A 22,221-nucleotide genomic window follows, 5' to 3' on the forward strand; every position below is an offset into this window, starting at 1 on the left:
AGGACCATGTAAAAAAGGATATGGTGACGATAATCATCTATCCATTCTTTACAAATCCATATTATCGACAACTTATAAACATATTGTTCATTGCTAGTTTTACGTATTACCAAAATTGACTTCTAGTAAATTCAGTACGACTGCCTGCCAACTGAATGTTCATATAAATCATAATAGGGCTAGGAATCCTTGCCTTATTACCTACACTAAGAGCTCAACTTCATGGCTGGCGATCTTATATGTCAAATTTCATGAGCAGAGTGGAGATACAAGTCTGTTATATAACGTAATTGTATAGATCCAGTTACAATGGAATTGTGAAATTACGCTTCAGTTAATACATAATGGTGAAAAAAAGATAAGTTGAAAAAGAAAGACAAATCTGCATATGAGTCATTCCACTTCAAATCGCACAAAATTATGCAAATTTTTACCTTCATATTTCTGATTGCGTTTATATTTTTTTACCAACTCTATGGGTCTAATAAACCAACAAGTGTGTTTTTATTTCCTCCTAAGTCCACATGTTTTTAAAATATTGCATGTTAAAATTCGTTAAAAATGTCGCACAATGCAACATTTAAAGCATCATATTTCTGAGGATATTGATGTTAATTTTTTTTTTTGAAAAATGCATTTAAAAGCTTAAAGTACTGTCTTTTATTAAATATTTACTAACTAATTTTAATATAATTATTACAAATATTTTTTTATAATTCAATTTTTAAAACATATATCAATGTGAAATGGCCCTATTAAAAATCTAAAAAAATGCCTACTAGGTGCACTGAAGTATTCTTAATAATTTCAGAAAAAATCACAATGGGATCTCCAATAGTTTAATGGAAATTTAATTACTTACGACACAATGTGTAGCGGTCGGTGCAGCAGCAGTGGACGGGAAGCGTTGAAGCGCGCTGGGAGGTTTATCGGCGCTGGATGATCGAGTGAACGTTGCAACATTACACCCAGTATGGATCAAGTCACTCGAGAAAACACTGCTAATTTACTTGTTATATCTTCAAATATTTGTACATTATGCTTTTAAACGTTTAAATTTTCATTCGCCTACTTTCTTTCTCGAAAGAAAATTGTTTTACTAAATCTTCAGTTTCTGACAACGGAGTGAAAGAATGTAATTTTAATGTACCAGTTATTGGTTTTAGACTGTGGTATCTGGCCTGCAAATTTTCAGTGTGGTTTTTGTGCTTATTCAATGGACAAAATATAAATGACATGTTAGAAATGTTTTTTGTTACCAATCAATCAGTTTTTTTTTTTTAGTGTTTTTATAGGATCTTGTATAGGCTGGCCCTCGTGGCAAATCTTTTAACAGTTCCTCCAATGCCATCACATGGACCTTTACCATGCGACGTTGCAAAGAAGTGTCATTCGGCGCTAATTCCGTAATCTTCTTCATGTAAAAAATTATTTTTTAAATTATTTTTGTTTTTGTATTGTCAACTTGATCCATCGGAAAAGTAGATGATTTTTTTCATATCGTTGAATTCTTAGTTTTTTTTTTATAAATTGATTGCTTCGGATTGAAAAAAGGGAAAGGAATCGGTGTTATGTTTCATGCTTTCTGAGATGACAACAATACTTTTGTGACAAATTTCTGTATCTTCTTTGAAATATACTACGAAAGGATGTATTGTGGCTTGGCATTTGTTCCAATGCACACCTTGTACTGAATCTTGTATTACCAACACATAAGACATCATCGTATTCATCATCATACACAATCTCGCTCTCTCGCTTGTGGAATACCCTACCTAGTGACATCAGAGACTGTCGGAATTTAGTAGCGTTCAAAAGCAAACTTATTAAGCATTTTCTTACTGCGTAGAGTAGCTTTAATTTTTACTTAGTTAATAAAAAATTTTTTTTTCTCTCTTCTTAATTTTTACAATGAACTGTCTAGCTTTTATTAGTCTGTTAGTCTTTTAGTACTCTGATTTTTATTTGTATTTGTAAATTCAATATTAACTGTAATTATAATTGTAATTGTATTCTTAATATTGTAGTTGTAATCCCCTGGTAGAGGGGAAGAGAAGGCCTGATGGCTTTATCTCTACCGAGTTAAAAATAAATGAATAATTTTCAGAAAAGTCTGCAATAACTATGTAATTTTCAGGTTGTATATTTTCTTTGCATTCCGTCAAAAATAAAATATGGCTGACTTTTGAAGGGATGACGATGCATCTTCTACATGAAAAACTTTACTTGCTAGGGAACCTTTTACTTTTTTAAACTTTCCACGGGGGTATCGTTTTCGTTGTAGTTTTCTTTTCTTGATAAGGGATTCTATTGACATCAAACTCTTGTTTAATTCCTCAATATTACTGATTTCTAGCGCTTTATCCATATAACTGCTAGAACAAGAACTGGCATAATCACTTTCTCTGTCCGCATTTTCATTTGATTCATGTTCCTTAATATCACAAGAACTACCGGCTTCACATATAATTTCACCTGACCTATCCGTAAGTTGATAGATTTTTTACGGAAAGAATCACATATTTGCACATTCAAAGACTCCTTTAAATTGAGCTTTATCAATAAATCGCGACTTACGAGTCTTAGTGTATTATTCATTTTAAAAGCGTGATTAGGAAGGTCAAATGGATTTAAACACTTCTTATTATATTACGCGATCTTTGCTGTCACTAATATTGTATAAAAGTCACACCACTCCATGAAATTCAAACCCTGACTGATTATTTTTCTCTTCTATATTTTGTATTCTGCCATCTGTTTACTGTCATAAAGTTTACTGTCTTACCCAGCCTTACTATCGTTAAACACTTGGCTATATTACAGTATAAGCATACAACATTGTGAAGGGCTCCCCCTCTCAGCTGAGCTGACAATAATTAATAAAATAACTTTAGATAAGATATTTACTGTTCCTTAAGGTATTAATCATTTGATGAATGAATGCATTTGTATTTTAGTGTGGCATATATGCAATGGGGGGATTTCGTGAAACTCTCCGTGGGCAGCCTTCTAGTCCACGGCCACAAGCAGTTCATTAGCTGGGGATCGCGAGCGCGTGCATGCCTCCGGAAAATAAATTGTTACAAATGTATATTTACAGATCCCATATTTATAAATGCAGTAGTTTACAGATAATACATCAGGGAACAAGTCTATATTTTTTCAGATTTTTAACTTGGCTATATAATATAGTAAATTTGCTTTGAAAAATAAATGATTAAAAAATTAGGCCAAATTTTAAATTTATTTGTGATAAGCCTAAAGTAATAAAAAGTGTTGTATTTAGTCTTTCAAATGCGCCAAACCGCAAATCTCAATTATATGTAAACACAGAGTTCCAAGTGAGTTTTTGTAACAGCGTGCGGATAATTTGCGCGATTTCAAATAGTCATAACTACACAAATAATTAATAATTGTGAAAATAAAACAATACGGGTCTCCTTGTTTGATGTTTGGAATTCATGAAAAAAAATTCGACCATTTACGAGAAGGTCGTGTTTTATTACTGTGCGATTTGACGTGGAATGACTCATATTCATCTATAGTTTTATGCCCAACGGCAGGTCTTTCACTGCAAAATCAGCATTCTCCAATCTTTTCTATTGTCTGCCTTCATCTTAGTCTCCGCATATGATTCATATAATGTACAAAATATGAACGTTAATTAATTTGTGGTCCTCTACACTATCAATATTTGACATCATTTTTCGTCTTTTAAAACCAGTCATTTCTTTCGGGCCATTGCCGCAATAGAGCGCTAAAAACATTGAGCAAAGACTATTTTTTCCTGCTTAACGGTGCTTCATCGAAGGAAAAGTGTAATAAAAGTTTTGTTACTTTTAACATGTAGAATCATCTCTTAAATTTTGGTGCAGATGTTACCATCTTCGCTGTTAATGAGAGAGCAGCTGACAGTTCACACAGTGTGTTGTATGCACACTCTCACGCGTCCTGATTACTCACTGGACAAACCAGTTATGAAACCAGGTGCGCAGCAGGCTTGTTTTGTGACCGACACTCTACAGATTCGACGGACGGACTATAGATGACTATTTTCTTGATCCTTAATTGCAATAATGTCATTATGTCCCTTTTAGCTGTTGGGGGTTCAACTCATTGAAGGTTAAGGAAAAAATAAAAAGAGAATGTCACAGAATATCATTATTAATAAAATCAAGTTTCAATACCTGTAACATTCCTGGTTTTTAACCAGTGCACCAGATGTTTAATTTTACCTTATACGGACATCTTCACTTTTAAACCCTTTGTGATTGGACAGTTCTGTAGTCCCAGTTGACACTACTAACTTGAGCTATAATTACAACACGATTCGTTAAAAATAAACATTCCTTGTTTTGTTCTCTTACCCTTCAAATTTTAGTTAACTATGGATAGCCCTATAGAGTTACGTTGCGTATAAAAACGTCTCCCACACTGGCCTATTATAGGTTCTGAGGTTCAAGGGCATATGTCGGGCGTTGCACGCATGCAGTTCTCGTCAGTCTGCTGCGAGCTATTCAAAGGTTTACTCATTCATGCGTAATGAAGTGAAAACTATTGTGGAAAGCCACCGGAGTAGCTCAGTCGGCTGAGGCGCTTGCCTACCGATCCAGAGTTGCGCTCGGGCGTGGATTCGATTCCAGCTTGAACTGATTACCTTGTTGGATTTTTCTGAGGTTTCTCTCAACCATAAGGCGAATGTCAGATAATCTATGAAGAACCCTCTGCCTCATCTCGCCAAATATTATCCCGACATCACCAATTCCAAAGACGCTACATAATCTAGTGGTTCGTACAGCGTCGTCAAATAACCAATTAAAAAACGATGTCTAATTGTACAGTTGTCTATGACACTTTCCAGCGTTTTCATTGTAGGGTCTTCTGAACATTTGTCGCAATACGAAGATCCGCACTATCATGAAATAAGATAATCTTTATCGTTCTCTCATAGTCTTCTGTTCTGAAATTCAAGATATTTAAATTTTTAGACTAAAATTTATCTGCGTAAATTGAAGCTTTACTTCTGGTCTATGTACTAATTACCAATCTTTTGTCAGTTTTGATCTTCACTGAACAATTAAATGACCGTTCAAATGGTCCTATTAGAAACTGATTTACAGCGCTTGGTTCATTTTGATGGGTAATGAAAAACTGAATTAGCGTTCGCTGCTCCATTTTTATCTAACTGTGCAGCTTACACACTACCTTCAAATGGGTTTTCTCAAGTGATCTTTCACACCACCTCGGGTTTTCTCATCAGGAGAGAGCGCTTACAGAATATTTCTAGAAGAACCTAATGCGCCTTTCTACTCAACGAATATAATGTGCATTTCCCACCCACTACTTTTAATTAACTGTTACAAAGTTATAATACGCCTTTTCATGTTTTTTTTTTTTTTTTTTTTTTTTTTTTTTTTTTTTTTTTTTTTCATAACTGGAGAATATCAACACACGATGTCCTGAAATTCGTATCTATCCTGTGGGCCAGGTGAATGTAACCACTTACAACATTCCCAAAGAATACAATTCGTTTTTCTTTTCTCTACCTTGTCTTTTATATCTGACATTCTGCACATCAAGTTTGCGAAATTTCACCTGTAATATTGGAAGTCATATTGAAACTTCTGACGAAAAGGAACCAGATTTCGATCTCGTGAAAATTTTCATGGACAAATTAAGAGTGAGAAAATTATCTCATAGTACATCAGCATCCTCTGCAGATCTCATAAGTTCACTTGAATAGAGAATTGAATAATTGTCATTATAATGTCTATAACAAGAAATTTCATTCTGTTTTTTTAGTAAGGAGGTGATTGAGTTATTCAGTGCAAATTTTATTTAACATGGTTTTTATGTGTGAAATGCCAGACATAACAAGTCCAAAAGAGTAAGTGATCCGTGTGATCATACCTATTTGTCCTGATGATGGAACCTATAGTATGTAGTTCCGAAACGCTGAAAATGTTTAGTTTCTGGACACGGTAGAATACTCAAAAGTATTTTTCTAATACCTAATAAATTTCCCTTCATACGATCAACGACAGTTCATTTATCAGCTTATTCTACGTAGTAAAACAATACGAAGAAGGTTGTCGGATTGCATTTGAATTGAATCACTATTTGTACTGTTGATTTCAAAAGAAGTTCGTATAGTGGGAAAGTGAAGAAGTGACAAGTGAGTTAAGTGATTTGGTAATGAACTGACACCGCATTACGGCACTGGGTGAGTGGAACACGGCATGGAGATCGCACTGTTACGGTGTGAAGGTCCTCGCTCTGTGACCCACATAACCTCCTGCCTGCAGGGCTACAATCCACTCTCTACTAGCCATGCATATTGTAGGATTTACTTGCTGCATTTTGGATACCTCTTTACGATTGTAAGAGCGTGTTCCTCTTATCCTTCATTATGATTAAGATTACTACTACTACTACTACTACTACTACTACTACTACTACCACTACTACCACCACTACCTTTTCCTTCCTACTACTATCTACCTACTACTTACTTTCTACCTACCCACCCACCCCACCCCACCACCACCACCACCATACTGCTCCGTCGATATAGGTAAAGCCAATGTTTACCTTAGATATAACTCGCGGAGCAAGTGCCTGCAATCGGCAAGCATCATGTTTAGGTAGAGCATGAAAGTCAAGGAATATTACAGACATTAAAAAATCGATCATACGGAAATGAGTATTTAAGAGTTGTTAATTAATTATAAAAAGTGAATCTGATACAACGTTAATAGAAATTAATTTTATTTCCTAGAATATTTCTACATATAAAATAAATAAATAAATAAATAAATGCTACCTTAAACTCTTCAGCAATATCCTTAATATTTGCACCGTTTTCAAGACGTTCAATAATATTTACTTTGTGAGGAATACTCAGTCATGAACGTGTTTGTGACATGATACCTTACCGGTACGCAGGGGCTTGGATTCTCGTCACAACAGACCAAGTTGTACTGTTTGTTGCTTTCTTTAGACTCAAACGCATTCTACTAAATGGGCGGAGCAGTGTACTACTACTACTACTACTACTACTACTACTACTACTACTACTACTACTACCACCACCACCACCACCACCACCACCACCACTACCACTACTTAAACGAATCATTTACGTTACATAAACGGACAAATGGTACAAATTAATAAAAGATTTAACACTCAAATAGAAATGGTAAGGTTCATAAATATCTTTCTTTTCACAGTTAACTTGTACGGTCTGTTGATTATCTCAATGAATGAATGAATATATATACATCAGTAAATAAATATACATATGTTTGTAATAACCTATATATGCCTAGGCCTATATTTATTCTTGATGAAAATTTTATGTTGAAGAAAATGTGGAATAGTTAAAGGATTGACGAAAATGAAGATAAAGGAAGGGAACAGAAATGAATTGATTATTAATATTAATACTGAACAAGAAACCTCTGAGGTTTTTACTGATACGTACATCTATTATCAGGCAGTACATATCTCTTGATTATATTGTGTAAGATGGATATTTACAATAAATTGTTGCATACATCTTAAGTCTTATTAATGAAATATGTTCCAGTCAGCGACGTATGCAATGGAGGGGGAAAGGAACTGGTCACATTACTCCATTATCTCCGGGCTTAGTTGCCTCATTGGTGTCACTTATGAAGTTCAAACCTGTCTTCGGATAGTAAACCAAACAACTAACCAAGATATATAAAAAATGAGAATGAGCGCGAGAAGAAACGTAGCCTTGTAGGAAATTAATTAAGAGGTGCAAAAAGACTGAAAGTGGGTGTTAGGAAGAGGCAATTGTGCGATTTTTTTAAATAAATTTTTAAAAATCATTATGAGATACCCCTGACCGTGCATGAGAGACTTCTTACCTTGTGTACAGGTAGAATCGCGTGCCGATCTCCCGGGGTTCTGAAGGAAGAGGAACTGGACGCAGTGGACTGCTCCAAGGCTCCTCCACAGAGAAACAGCCCAGCTCTTCGTAACAAACGGAGTCTTCCTCTAAAAGAAATTAAACGTTTATATAAGAAACAAGTAGTTACGTTCAACTGTGTCCGTTCCTTCGGGTGCTATTGTAAAAACTTGAGTGCTTGTCTTAAATGGCTCATTAATTGGATATTATACATTCCGACTGCGTTGCGATGCCAAAATATTGTCGCTGTAGATATATTAATAGTTGTGAAAGTACAGAACACTATTTTTTGCTTTAAATGTTAACGTAAGAAGTATTAATTTATTTCAAAACTGTATTTCCATATCTTTATGTAACTGTAGTAACTGTCTGCTTTCGGCAGATAGGTTATAGCCTATACGAGGGTACCATTTACATAACAAATTCCCAACACAGTCTTATAAGTAAAAAAGAAATTGTATGGCTTGAAATAGGCAATGTACACAACATTATAAATTCATGACACAAATGTAGTTATTGAAATCGAGTAAGGAATACCTTATCTTCATCTGACGCGTTTTATAGCAGAGGATCTGATTGTCTGATTAAGATCTGTAACATTTGAGTCGAGAAAATCAGATACACCTCATGCATAATAAACAAAATTTCTCAGGAGAGACACAAAAAATATACTCCTAGTTATTACTCGACCGAGGCGAGTGGAGCCGCGGGCATAATGTGAACTATCGCGATGACGTTATATCAACGCAGGAGCACTATAAGTGGCGCTGCGGGCTGCAGGACTCCACTAGTCTCGGTCGAGTAATAATTACTGACAAAAAAAATTAACATAAGCCTTCTGGACTTCAATTCTCAGACCTCCCTAGAAGCTGATCAGCAAGAAACTAGCTATTAAAATTATTGTTGTTAATAGTTGAGATGTCCTTTAGTGGTCGTGCCAGAGAATCAATCCTATTCCGAGGCTTATTTCGAAGTTTCGTATCAAGCTGTTTTTTACGGTGATGGCTGTCAGCCATATGGGAAATGCGCGTTATTATTCGGTTGAGGAGTTATCATCCAGTCTGCTCTCAAAAAACATGAAAGTTAGAATTTATAAAACAATTATATTCGTATTACCGGTTCTTTTGTATGGTTGGACTCTCACTTTGAGAGAGGAACAGAGATTAAGAGTGTTTGAGAATAAGATGCTTAGGAAAATAGGTATAAAGAAGTTACAGGAGAATAGAGAAATTTACATAACGCAGAACTGCATGATTTTTATTCTTCACCTGACATAATTAGGAACATTAAATCCAGACGTTTGAGATGGGCAGGGCATGTAGCACGTATGGGAGAATCCAAAAATGCATATAGTATGTTAGTTGGGAGGTCGGAGAGAATAAGGCCTTTGAGGAGGCCTAGACGTAGATGGGAGGATAATATTAAAATGGATTTCAGGGAGGTGAGATATGATGGCAGATACTGGATTAATCTTGCTCAGGATAGGGACCGATGGCGGGCTTATGTGAGGGCGGCAATGAATCTCCGGTTTCCTTAAAAGCCATTTGTAAGTAAGTCCTTTAGTACCATCAGTCAATGTTTAATGACCTCGTCTAGTTTAAGCATTAAAAAGTGTGGGCGGGAAGTGAATACCTTTTTCCAACTCCTTTTTAATTTTCAGCTCCAGCTGTACCAGTTTTCAATGTATAAATAAATGTCTATTTTATTATTTATTTTATAATACAATATTAACTAAATAATTTTTGTTTATCTGTTAAACACATAATATGTCTGTTATAATTAGAGGAGGCAAAACTTTCTGTGGAATACATTTTCTTTTTCATTATCACAATACACAATACTTCCTTCATACGTTGTATAGGGAAAATAAGGAAAAAATCTTTAAGTCGCTGTTTATCTACTTGCGAACTTCACAGGAATGCTGTTAGCTATTTTAGTTATGGTTACTACATTTTTAACCGAGGTTGGTGCACATCACCGTAAGTTACTAATGGTAACTTGAAGGATTGGTGGACTATCCCAGAAAAGGGTAGATTATCACAAGGAATCTGCTCCCAATTTCTCTGCGTTCTGCACCACAAATTCCACTTGACATCGCCAGGATCTGGACACGGAATTTTCCAATGCATTCGTATTATCATTTGAGTTGTTGTTTACATTTATTAACTGTGCGTTCGAAGATGAAGGTTATTGTACTCATAAAACATAACAATGGAATTCCAGCTACCGATAACGGAAAATTTTTATCCTTCAGTGAATGGTCGTCATTGAAGTACTTGGCTTTCACTGTCTCTGCGACGGCCACCGAGTGACCATGCGGAGCAAGGACAGTAACGGCGAGCAAGGACATTAACGGCGAGCGGGTCGTTGTCTGACTTCTTATTGGGTTACAGACCTTCAAATCTCCTATCAAATATTTCTTGTTCTCTGTTGTCGCTGAAGTGGTAGTGATTCTATCAAAAAAGCGGATCTGTTATTGATTCTAGGTAGGGATTGATTGCTAGATTGATTTATATGAAGTGTTATAACAACTCAGCATTTGAAGGGCTCCCTGCAGAAACAAGATAGTTCCACGTTTACAAAGTTGTGGAAAACAACAAAAAAACATTCTAAAAAAATTCCAATTTTAATTGAGCTTCTTTTCTCTTTCAGAGTATGTTCTAGGTACCTAGGAGTTTCATTTTACAACTCATACATTTATTACAATCTGTAATTTAAGGAGATAAAATATAAACAAATAATGGAACCACTTCCCTATTGCAATAAAATTGGATATAATTATTAGATAGACATTTTGCACTGAACACTGTGCGAATATCATAAATTATATCACAAGACATAGATATATATTTTTATGCTCGACCATGCCGAAATGTAGTAATTATAAACCTGGTAGCAGTCCTTTAATGCATGTCACTAAAGTACACCAATTCATTAAAGTTCAGGTTTTCGATTATTCTCGGATATGCAATCGAAAGACAACGAGGGAAATGTAACGGAGGCTGGAAATCCAATACTGTCGCAGGTTATGTTCTGTTACTATAATAATTAGCGTTAATTGTAAATAATATTCAAATAAATTCAATGTGTTATTTCGTTTTTCAATTCTAAATCAATTTCCAGGTTATATCAAAATTAGTTCATGTTATTCTCTACATTACATCAAGGTCAACGACATTATTGTTCCTCGGAAAAAATCAATACTTTCGCGTCTGCGCACATCTCACAATTTATGAGCTATGCACAAGGTCACTTCCGATCTTCAGTCAGATACAAATAAAATAAATACTTCTGAATAATTTCAAGTTAGAAATATGGTCGAGCATAAAAAATCGTATAAAACTTGCCTATAATGGTAATTAAGACGCTCGTATGAAAATTATGAAACTCGCTTGCGCTCGTTTCATAAACAAACATACTCGCATCATAATTACTACCATTATAGGCTCGTTGCATAATGTACTAATATAAGGGTGGACCGAAAGAAATGTCATTAATTTCAAGGGGTTATTCTTTGAGATAATTCAAACAAACAAGTTTAATACAATTTTACTTGTTTTTGCTTCTTTTTCGAGAAAAAAACTGTTTTATGTGAAACATTTCATAGCGTGTTTTGAGTAAGTCATTGACTTAATTCCAAATATGATCAGTCAATTAAACAGAGCACTGTATTATAATAATAAATGATGTAACATTTTAAAATTCCTTTGCAGAACAAAAAGTTACATTTGTTAGGATTAAATTTCTGCACATTTAAAGGAGAAAACTGAAATTCTTCCTGTCATTTATTATAATATTCTGCTCTCTTAAATTGACTGAGCATATTGAGAATTAAATCAATGACTTTCCCAAAACACGCCATGAAATGTTTCATATATAACAATTTGATATCGAAAAGAAAGCAAAAACGAAAGAAACTGTATTTAACTTTTTTATTTGAATTATCTCAAATAATAATACCCTGAAATTAATGACGCTTCTTACGGTTCACTCTGTATAGCTCCAGGAGCTACCCCCTTTTTGCAACGAAATGTTTGGGATGTTTTCGCGGGCTTTAAAGTTGCACTTGGAAAGATGTACCGTAACTAATGGACATTTCTTTGGGCCTCGTTGCCTGGTCAGCTTTCACTTTTTCCATTCAAGGACCCGTTGACTAGTCTCAAGGGTGGGATGGGGTGAGGATAGCAGTAGTGACTCGTCTTTCTAAATAAGCCATAAATAACATAAAAATTCCCGCTGTCTAGCAGGCACGAGTCCGCACTGTTCTCTCCCATTATGTCTCAGTTTAAAACTTATGCGAGGGTGTTGTACTATTGTACTTCGTAGTAGTGAGTGTGGTTGTTATGTTTCGGGAAAATATGCGTAGAAACCGAAAGAGATGCAAGCAAAAATGACGATGTACCGTAATTAATTCATTGTTAAAGTAGGCCTATATTTTTTTCGGGAAGAAATAATACCGAAAAGAAGTAGGCCTATTATTTTTTTTATTAGAAACTTTCCTCATTACAGGATTACCACAAGGACAAAGCATAGTTTAACAGTTTGTGTAACTGTATAAAAGAACCGATGTTACCCTGTCTAAAGGGCGTGGTCTGTTGGCGCTGGTGCTGTTGGTAGCAAATAATATCGAAATGAAGGAAGTATTAATTCTTTTATTGGAGGATTGCCACAAGGACAAAGTATAGTTTAACAGTTTGTGTGATTGTATAAAAGAACCGATGTTATCCGGGCTAAAGGGCAGTGATATCAACAGCAACAGCGCCAACAGACTACGGCCCTTTAGCCCGGATAACATCGATCCATATGACGCCGGTCATGAAAGCCTACATTCCAAGATTTCTTCTTCTTCCTATCAAGGATGGGTAAATCCCGTTCCGAGACTAATGGAATTGCGAACTCCATCTTGTTTGTGGCCGACCAATATCTCGTCTGCCTTGGGGTTGATAAAAACATGCTTGCAGTGGGAAACGATCAGGGGGCATCCGTTGTACATGCATATACCATTGTTGTTGATAGGTATGATGTATAAAAGAAAATTTACATTACACATATAAGCCGTTTCGAAAATTAATACGACCCCGAGTGTTGCAAAGGTAGATCTACGCCATTACTGACTACCTATTTTTCAGAAAGATAATCCTGAAACGCGAGCTTTCAATGCATCCTGGTATGGGCAACATAAATGATTATGTGGTAATATGGTGCAAATTAAACTTTTCTGTTGGCCATGCTTGTTGCTGTCGAAAAAAAAAAGAACAGTGTGATCTACTGATGGCTTCAGTGACCTGAAAAATATTTCCAGGGAAACTTGAACATATGCTTCTTCAGCTGAGCATAATCACATTGAAACAGACGGAAACAAACTCGCAGGATAGCAACTTATTTTGTTAATGAAATTTTGTTTTTCGCATTTTCACTCGTTGTCAATCGTTTTCAATCCTCAACATAAGAGAAAAGGAAATTTTGGCAAGAAACCAAGCAATCTGCGGCATTCAGATCAATAATTATTGCAATAATTATAAAAAAAAAATACTTTAGAAGTGTAACTTAAATGTAACGGCAAAGATCGCGTGACTTGTCTCAAGACACCGCACACACTCACGTGGCATTACTTAACATCACCAGAGTTTGACTAAAACTTGCACGCTATCGTTTTGATAATTTAATTGAGGTGCTGGGTGCAATAGCAGCTTAACTCTACTTATATCATTATTCCGGCGATGGCATTTTCATAATATTTCATGTCTTCTCTATCGACTGTAAGAGTTGTATTTTATTTCATTGACCCTAAATGACAGGAGAATTCATTATGTGAAGTGCTGTGCTAAATCAAAAGGTTCAAAATTGGCAATACAAAAATATGTTATATTCATGTTTTATACATCAGGGTCTTTGACAGTCAGTGGCGTATACTGGTTAAAGGGTTTGGGCTACCACTGACCCTATTATTACACAAAATATATTTAAAAATCCCTATAATAAAATTCCTTACATATTTATGTGAATTCCAGACGTCTTGATTGGGACGAAAATACGTTGATGACTTCGTCCTTGAAATTACAGTTGGGCCACTTGCGAAGTTTCTGTAGAAATGACTTTTCAATGGATATTAGTGCCAAGCCGGATAAACGTTCTTGTGTACGAGTTGATCTACAGTAGGATTTTATTCTCTTCAACGCAGAAAATGTTCTTTCTACCGATGCCGACGTAGCTGGTATTGTCACAATTAATGTTGCCAATTTAAGGACTTCAGGAATAACTTGGTTCAGCTGGTTTTCATATATGGCAGATAATATTTCATGGATAGGTTTGTTCGAAAAATCAAAGACTTCTGTTGAATATATTACACTTAATTCATTTTTCAAACGTACTTGATCAAAGTGACTGTTATAGGACTGAAATAATTTGTTTAGTGCCTCATTCGGGAAGTTTTCTCTAAGCAGAAAATTTTTGAGAATCTAGAAGATGTGTGAACTGAAGCTTTCCATAATCAGAAAATCTGTCAGTAATTTCCATGTGCATACGATCTAGTATGCTGTAGTACAGCTGCCTGTATTTCAATTCATCATCTCCTTTTCTTCGCTTTAATGGTTGTTCCATTGTATTGGCTGAAGAATTTTCATTTTCCATATTACTCCATATGGACGGAAACCCACTACGTCTGAACTCGGATATAGTATTTTTTTTTTAACTTTGATACCTCTTGCAAGTAGTATGCTATGTCTAGACTTTTTGTCTGAAGAATATTGTAGAGCACATCTGCATGTGCGAACACTCTAGCATAGACTTCAAGAAGAAATATATTCTGAAACTGTGTGAAAAAATTCAAATATCCTTGAGCCTGCACATTTACAGCATCATCCCAGTTTTCTTCAGAGTCATTACAAATGATATTTTTAAAGAAAGCAGTCCATTTTTCTCTGTATTCCTTTACTGTATTTACAAGCCGAGATGTAAAATTCAATCTCGTTGGTGCTACTTTTGGGAGTTTCTTGTTCATAAATTCCTTGAGTTTTCTGATCTTTTAGGAGATGATGAGAAAAATGCAGCTAAACCCGATAGTGTTTTGAAAAAATGCGGCATTCTGGAATGGATGAAGTAGTTTGTTGCAAAACTAAATTGAGAACATGGCTGTAACAATGGACAAATAGTGCTTGAGGATACTTTTCTTGAACTTCTGTTTTTAAGCCATTAATATTTCCCGCCATAACTGAAGCACCATTGTATGTCTGTGCAATTAACTTATTGCCGACATTGTATTCTGCTATAACACCTTCCACATGCTGAAACAAAGCAGCAGCAGTTTTGTCCGAACTGACATTTGTGAATCCTATGAACCGTTCTTGAACATTGGCAGTACTGTCGACGTATCTTAAAACAGCGGACAATTGACTCTGATTAGAGCAGTAACTTGTTTGATCAACAACAATGGCCACAAAAGGTTTTATGTTCTTTATCATAACCCCACTTATAGCAAATATTAAGTCATTCTGAATTGCGAGAGAAGTACCTCGAAATACTGTTGAACTCTCAAGATGATTGGCCAGTAAAGGGTCAAATTCACTTAAGGAACTTAAATATTCAATATAATTTCCTCTATTGTCTGATTCCACACTCTCGTTATGACCCCGAAAAGCCAATTCTTGTTTTCCTAGAAAGCAGACTGTGTTAATAAGATGCAGTAAAATCTACCGATTTTTTTTTTTTTTTCACAGGAGCATTGTGTTGGTTGATGTGTAGAGCTTTTTGCTTATGCTTGCTTTTGCTTTTGAGGGTTTCTCCACTATTTAGCGGTTACCCTGTATTCCCATTCGCCAATCTTCCCGGTCAAGCCATTCATCTCCTTCCAGAGACCTGTCACTCATCAATCTATGGATCTGTCCTCTCCAGGTTGTTCTTGGCCTACCCCGCTTCCTTCTACCATGAGGTGACCATTCAAAAAGAGTTTTAGGCCACCTACTTTCCTCCATTCTTCTGACATGTCCATGCCATTGAAGAGTTCGTCTCTCAATTCTGTCCATCACTGTCTCCTCCATATCCATCATCCGTCTCACTTCTTCATTTCTCCTTCTTTCTAATCTGGAAACTCTGGCACTACGTCGTATTCCGTCCATTTCCACTGCCAAAATCTTAGATTTTTTACTTTCTACCAACGTCCACCCCTCTGCGCCATATGTCATTATACTTTCCACAACCGCCGTCAAAATCCTCTTCTTGGTGTCATTCAATATCGTCCTGCTCCACAGTACTCCATTCAGCATCCTTATGGCTTTTCTTGCTTGCACCAATCTACTATCTATTTCGGAGTTACAACTCCCTAAATCATCAATATATGACCCCAAATATTTAAATTTTTGAACAGCTCTAATAGTTCCTTGGTGTAAGGAGATGTCTCTTCCGTTTCCACCTACTACAAGATATTCAGTTTTTTCATATTTACTTGCAATCCACCTGCTTCAAATGAATCCAGGAGTTTTCTCATCATATATTTCACATCCTCACGAGATTGAGCCATTATCACTTGATCATCTGCAAATATTAATGAATGTATTGTGCCACCTTGAACTGGTATTCCCATTCCTCCACAAGACTGATTCCATTGTTCTAATATTTGTTGTATATATATTTTAAAAAGAGTAGGAGACATGCTACAACCTTGCCTCAGTCCTTTATTCGTTCTGAATGGTGTAGACAATCTCTTCCCCACTTTAATAGATGCCTGACACTGCTGGTACATCCGTCGGATGAGAGAAATAATTGGTAAATCAATACCAATACCCTCCATTGCATCCCAAAGTTTGATAATAGGCACTGAGTCATAGGCCTTTTCTAAATCAACAAATATTAAATGAATTTCTTGGCCCTTTGCATATGATTTTTCAGTTATCTGTCTCAGACTAAAAATGTGATCCATACATGATTTTCCTTTAGTGAAGCCTGCTTGATCCTCCGACATTTTCCCTTCTATAATGTGTTCAAGCCTGTTTGTAATAATACTACTAAAAACTCTACTAATAGACGACATGACACTAATTCCTCTGTAATTTCCAGGATCTTTACGGTTTCCTTTCTTATATATAGGTGTTATATATGACATACACCAATCCTTTGGTATCTCATCACCTTCCAAAATCTGATTAAACAATTTACAAATGAGTCTTTTCAGTAACGGGGGTCCATATTTCCACAATTCTGTCATTACTTCACAGGGACCACTGGCTTTACCATTCTTTGCTTTTTTTAATGCTTGATTCACTTCTTCCTGTAAAATAGGTTCCATATATGACGATGTATTATTAGTAAACCTAGAGACTTGCTGTTCCATTCTTCTCTCAACTAATAGATTTTCAAAATGTTTCTCCCATTGCTCCATACTGACAAGATTTAGGGCTGGTGATGGATTATTAGTTGTCCTCATCCTCCTTATAGCTCTCCATGCCTCTGCAGATCTTCTGTATCCTAATGAATGATCAATTTCAGCAAACACCTTTTCCCATGATTCTTCTTTACACTTTATTATAACCTTCTTTACTTGTTTCTTACACTCTCTATAGTTTTTTAAATCTTCTTCTCTCTTCGAGTTTAACCACTGATGATACAGTCTCTTTTTTTCCTTAATAATTTCCAGTGCTTCTATAGTCATCCATTCTGTCCTTCGTCCACTCTTTTCCTCCCTTCCCAAAACTTCCCCAGCTACTCCTTTAACACATTGTTTTAAAAAAGAATATAGATTTTCAGCATTTCAGTCCTCTTCTACTGCTTTTAGCCTATCGTTTATCCTTTCATGATATAAATATCTTACACTGCCCTCCTGTAATAAATGTACCATATATCTGGTATCATTTACGGAATTCATTTCTTTATTTGTCTGAATTTCATTTGTAGTTTTAGCTTTTCTTGGAAACGCAATTTTAGAGACAACAATATGATGATCCGACCCACATTCTAACTTCCTTCGTACTCTAACATCTTGTACTTTAATTAACCGTTGCTGTCTAACTATAACATAGTCTATAATAGACTTCAAATTCCGGGAAGGGTTTATCCAGGTATATTTATGAATATCTTTATGCTTAAATTTTGTATTCATAATAACACATTCTTGTTCCTTACAGAATTCAATCAACCTTTTACCATTATCATTTTCTGTGTCCTCTCCCCAGTTTCCAACAACGTCATCATTAATTTTCCTGCCGACACGTCCATTAAAGTCTCCCATTAACAAGAGCTCATGTCCATCCAGGCATTCATCAACTACCTCCCTCAAATCATCATAAAAAGCTCTTTTCTCATCACCTGAAGCATCATTGTTAGGAGCATATACACCTATTACATCCACCATAGATTCATAAATGCGTATAGTTATGTGAATTATCCTGTCACTTATCTCTTTCCAATCAATTATTCCTGATTTCCATTTTTTCTTTATGAGGACAGCCACCCCAGATTTAGCCCTCTCCGATTTTGGTACACCACTCCAAAAATGGATGTAGTTCCCAATCAATTCTTGCCCTTTTCCTTTTTTTCTTTGTCTCATTTAGGATTACAATATCCATTTCTAAAGAGTCTATCTCTTTAACTACTTCTACTAATTTTCCACTTATCTAGCTGTAAATCAATTCTTGTCTTCCCAAAGTTTGCAAAGTTCATGCTACTACAAATATGAGCTTTTGATTTGTCGTATTCTAGGACTGCCATTCGAAGGGAGTTCATATTAGAAAACCCCTCTTTTGACCACACATTAGTTTCGCGGCTAAATAACAAACATGGCCAGCAAAATAGTTTAGACAGTTTAGAAGTACCACACAACCAATTCCACTTACCATATGATGTTGAAGTGAAATAGCGTGTGTACTCTCGCTGTTTTTCTTTTACGTCCATGGACAAATTTAACTCAGGAGTTGGTAGTTCCATTTTCACAATTACAACTTTCTCGCTGTTATGTACGACGGTTAAAAGGCACTTTTAATAAACCTTTTATTACACAGTCATTTTCAACACAAACCTCTCCAGAAACTTGTTCTGCCATATTTTTCACAATATCACTTAATTGGGAAATTAAAAACTTAATAATTCACAATTAATATAACTCTTAGACACTCGAACAAATCACAGATTTAAAATAATGCACTGCAAGAACACAATCACATTCATGAGCTAGCGTACTAAGTGTATTGCTGCTTCACGCCTGCGAAGAAACCGATCACGAGAGCGGCAACTCGCCCGGCCTACATTGCACGATGGAAACAGAAGGGAGAGGGGGGGACGGGCAGTTGTGCGACAGGACAGCGTGCGCGGTACGGTCACAGGCTATCTCACGTAGCACGCGGTTTCTCCAGCGATGCCGCCTTGACAACTTGTTTCTTTTCGAGAGCAGAGAGCGCATATAAATCTAACAATTACTTTAATTTTAATTACTATGGTAAAACTAATAATACAAAATTATTACATTATGTTATATTATAAACTTTTTCTTTTGTAATTTCCTTGGGCTACCGCCGGTAGCCCCGGTAGTCCGCAAAATACGCCCCTGTTGACAGTATCATGTATGTTACAATATCGTTTTCCAGCCATTCAATATTTCAGGAGAAAATATGCCACCAAAGGAAGAGCTTAACCTAAAAATTTCCCTCGTCCTGGACTAAAATTATCAAAGGAAAACGAAAAGGTTCCATTATTGAAAGTTTTGAAACCAGAAAATGCTTGTTCTCTTCAAAAATATTTTGGATTCTGAACCAGTGCTGGATGAAAATCATTCTGAAAGTGAAATCAGTTAACATGAATAATAATATTTCACACTATAGTAGAGGAGTTTTCATCTGTAGCATAGTTTCAGAACTGACTTTCTTAATACATATTTTTTTTACGGCACTAGAAATTTAAAACAAATATTTTGTTTCTACAGTATATTTCCATAAAAATGTAATGGCTTATCGGCTAAAATTCTCATTGTGTATTATTTTGATAAGCTGAAGACTTAATATACTATTATTTCTTATTATTCATTCAATAACGTTAGTGTATGATGGTGAAATAACACTTTTCTATTGGTTTTAATGCCTAGGTACTCTAATTTTAGAAGTCCATACTTAATTTTTCCATACTTCCTTTGAATGAATGAGTGCTAGCCATGATGTTCCATGTTGGGCACAGGCCTCCTGTGATGGGGTTAGAACCCCCTCGACAGAAATGGCTCAAGTGTACTCGCTTGGTGAGCCAATCCAGGCGAGCTTGTCGTATATAGCCTACTGTCGTGACATAGTCACTAACCCTGTTAAACTTCACTTAGTCTTAGCACTTTGTTCTAAAACCGGCACTTTACAAACACTGATTGCTGTTTACACTATTTAACTAACACTTTCTCAACACTGACTTTACTATTTACAAAATTTATCTCACACGTTCGCAAATACTGACTTTACTATTTACACTATCTTAACACTGATTTGTTATCTATTTACCGTGACCTTTCCTAGTTCTTTTCACAAAACTCTGTTCTTTGCTGTCCTCGACCATTGTTTCCCCGCCTCTTTGGCAAACATGTCAGACCATCTGAGCCGTGGTTTTCCCTGTCTTCTCTTTCCGACGTAGGGGTCCCACATTGTGGCTACATGGGTCCATCTTGTCTGGTGTAGTATCCCTACATGTTTCCCCCAGGTCCACTTCGTTGCCGTGACTCGCTCTGGTGCGTCAGTAGTGTTCGTCAGTCTTTGTAATGTTTCTTCTTTACAAATATTTAAAAATGGGTTATGTTTAAATCATAACTGATATTAGACTTGAATAATTTATACAGTCTAAATATTATACAAAACAAATTATACGAGTATATGTACTAATAAAATATCTACATTGTTCTAAAACTTTGACATTGTTTTTCTCAAAACATGGGTTTTCAACTTAAGCTGTTATTGCACCCAGTGCCTCAATTATGAATAGCTGATTGAAAGGCAGATGGCAGTCCATCTCAATGGACTTACAGGTTTACAAGCAATGACAAAAATAAACCAGTGAGACGTCTCCACGACTCTGCAGAGTTAAATAATCACGCAGACAGTCCTTTTACGGCACCTTGTTGCTCTACATTATGACAGCCCATTCTCTAAAGTAGTATCACCAGTGCGTGAAGGTACCGAACAAACAGCGTAACAAATACGGGATTAGGTATTTACTCATATACGACAAAATATCTATACTAAGTAACATAATTCCCGTAATCTGAAGTCAACGACTTGGCTCTAACGGTAATTTTCCTAACTACAAACCCAATGACTCTACTGTATGATTATTCTCGGCAGAGGAATAAGAATTCGTCTTTCTTCCACTAGAACTGAGTGTGTATCCCTGTTTATGGGTGTTTTCGTGTGTATACAGTAGTGTCGTGCATTTCATGCCCTGTCCTCCACTCCCCTTCATGTTTTCCGATTAGTTTTTCATATAAAATAAGACGAAGTTTGTAATGTCTTGGTTGCCTCTCTCATGTACGAACATTGCAGGACACTATTTTAAACCGCTTAAGGATTTGAGCACATGTCTTGCGATTAGTTTATTCATATGGAATAAGACGGAGTTTGCAATGTTTTGGTTTCCTCTCTCACATTTGAACTTAGCACATACTAGTCGGTACTTCGAACATATGCATTTTCTAAATATATTTTGTTTGATTTATTTATACGCATATTTATGTGAATGTTTAGTCATATTAATAACAAGGAAAATTACATATACTCATTACTATGCGTAACTTCGCAAATATGTGCTTGATATCCTTATGCAGTTAAAGTGTAAAGGCGCAGGGAGAGGAGGAACTAAGAAGAAAGGCATCGAACATAATATGTAAGGAAGAGAAAAGATTGAACAAACGCAAAGATAGCTTCAGTACTATAAAGACTAGGCAAATATGAACCGAACATAAGGCCTCTTAGCGGTTTTCAATGGACTCTATTATTTTAGTTTACATGCCTCCCTTCCACGTCCTGTTGGGACGCCTATGGAGTAGGGTGAAGTTCGTAGTACTGTATCTTGATATCCCCTCTCATGTTTGAACATTGCACGACACTAGTACACAGCATGAAGGAGTCTGTATTCAGACTACAATTGATTTAGGGTCACGTAGGGCTAGTATGATAAAAAAAATCAATATTTTACTGTAATTTTCCCATCAAAAGATACAGAAATTTAAAAAAATAAATAAAATAAGCCGTGTGTTACTTCAAATTAGGTTATATGAAGGATTTGGAGTTATTTATTTTGAGTTTGTAATAATGGACTACATTAAAACAAAA

The 22,221-nt window shown here is 35.8% G+C and overlaps 1 protein-coding gene across 2 annotated transcripts in view; it reads right to left on the minus strand.

Annotated features, from left to right (window-relative positions):
- LOC138697932 (inactive pancreatic lipase-related protein 1-like) overlaps positions 1-22,221 on the minus strand; it is a 99,845-nt gene that overhangs the window by 60,765 nt on the left and 16,859 nt on the right. For both annotated transcript variants that reach the window (XM_069823545.1, XM_069823554.1), the window contains exon 2: positions 7,899-8,028. In XM_069823545.1, the coding sequence (XP_069679646.1) occupies positions 7,899-8,028 (130 nt within the window). The remainder of the gene's footprint in view (positions 1-7,898; positions 8,029-22,221) is intronic.

The sequence above is a fragment of the Periplaneta americana genome, chromosome 1, assembly GCF_040183065.1.
Source record: "Periplaneta americana isolate PAMFEO1 chromosome 1, P.americana_PAMFEO1_priV1, whole genome shotgun sequence".
Classification (NCBI taxonomy): Eukaryota; Metazoa; Arthropoda; class Insecta; order Blattodea; family Blattidae; genus Periplaneta; species Periplaneta americana.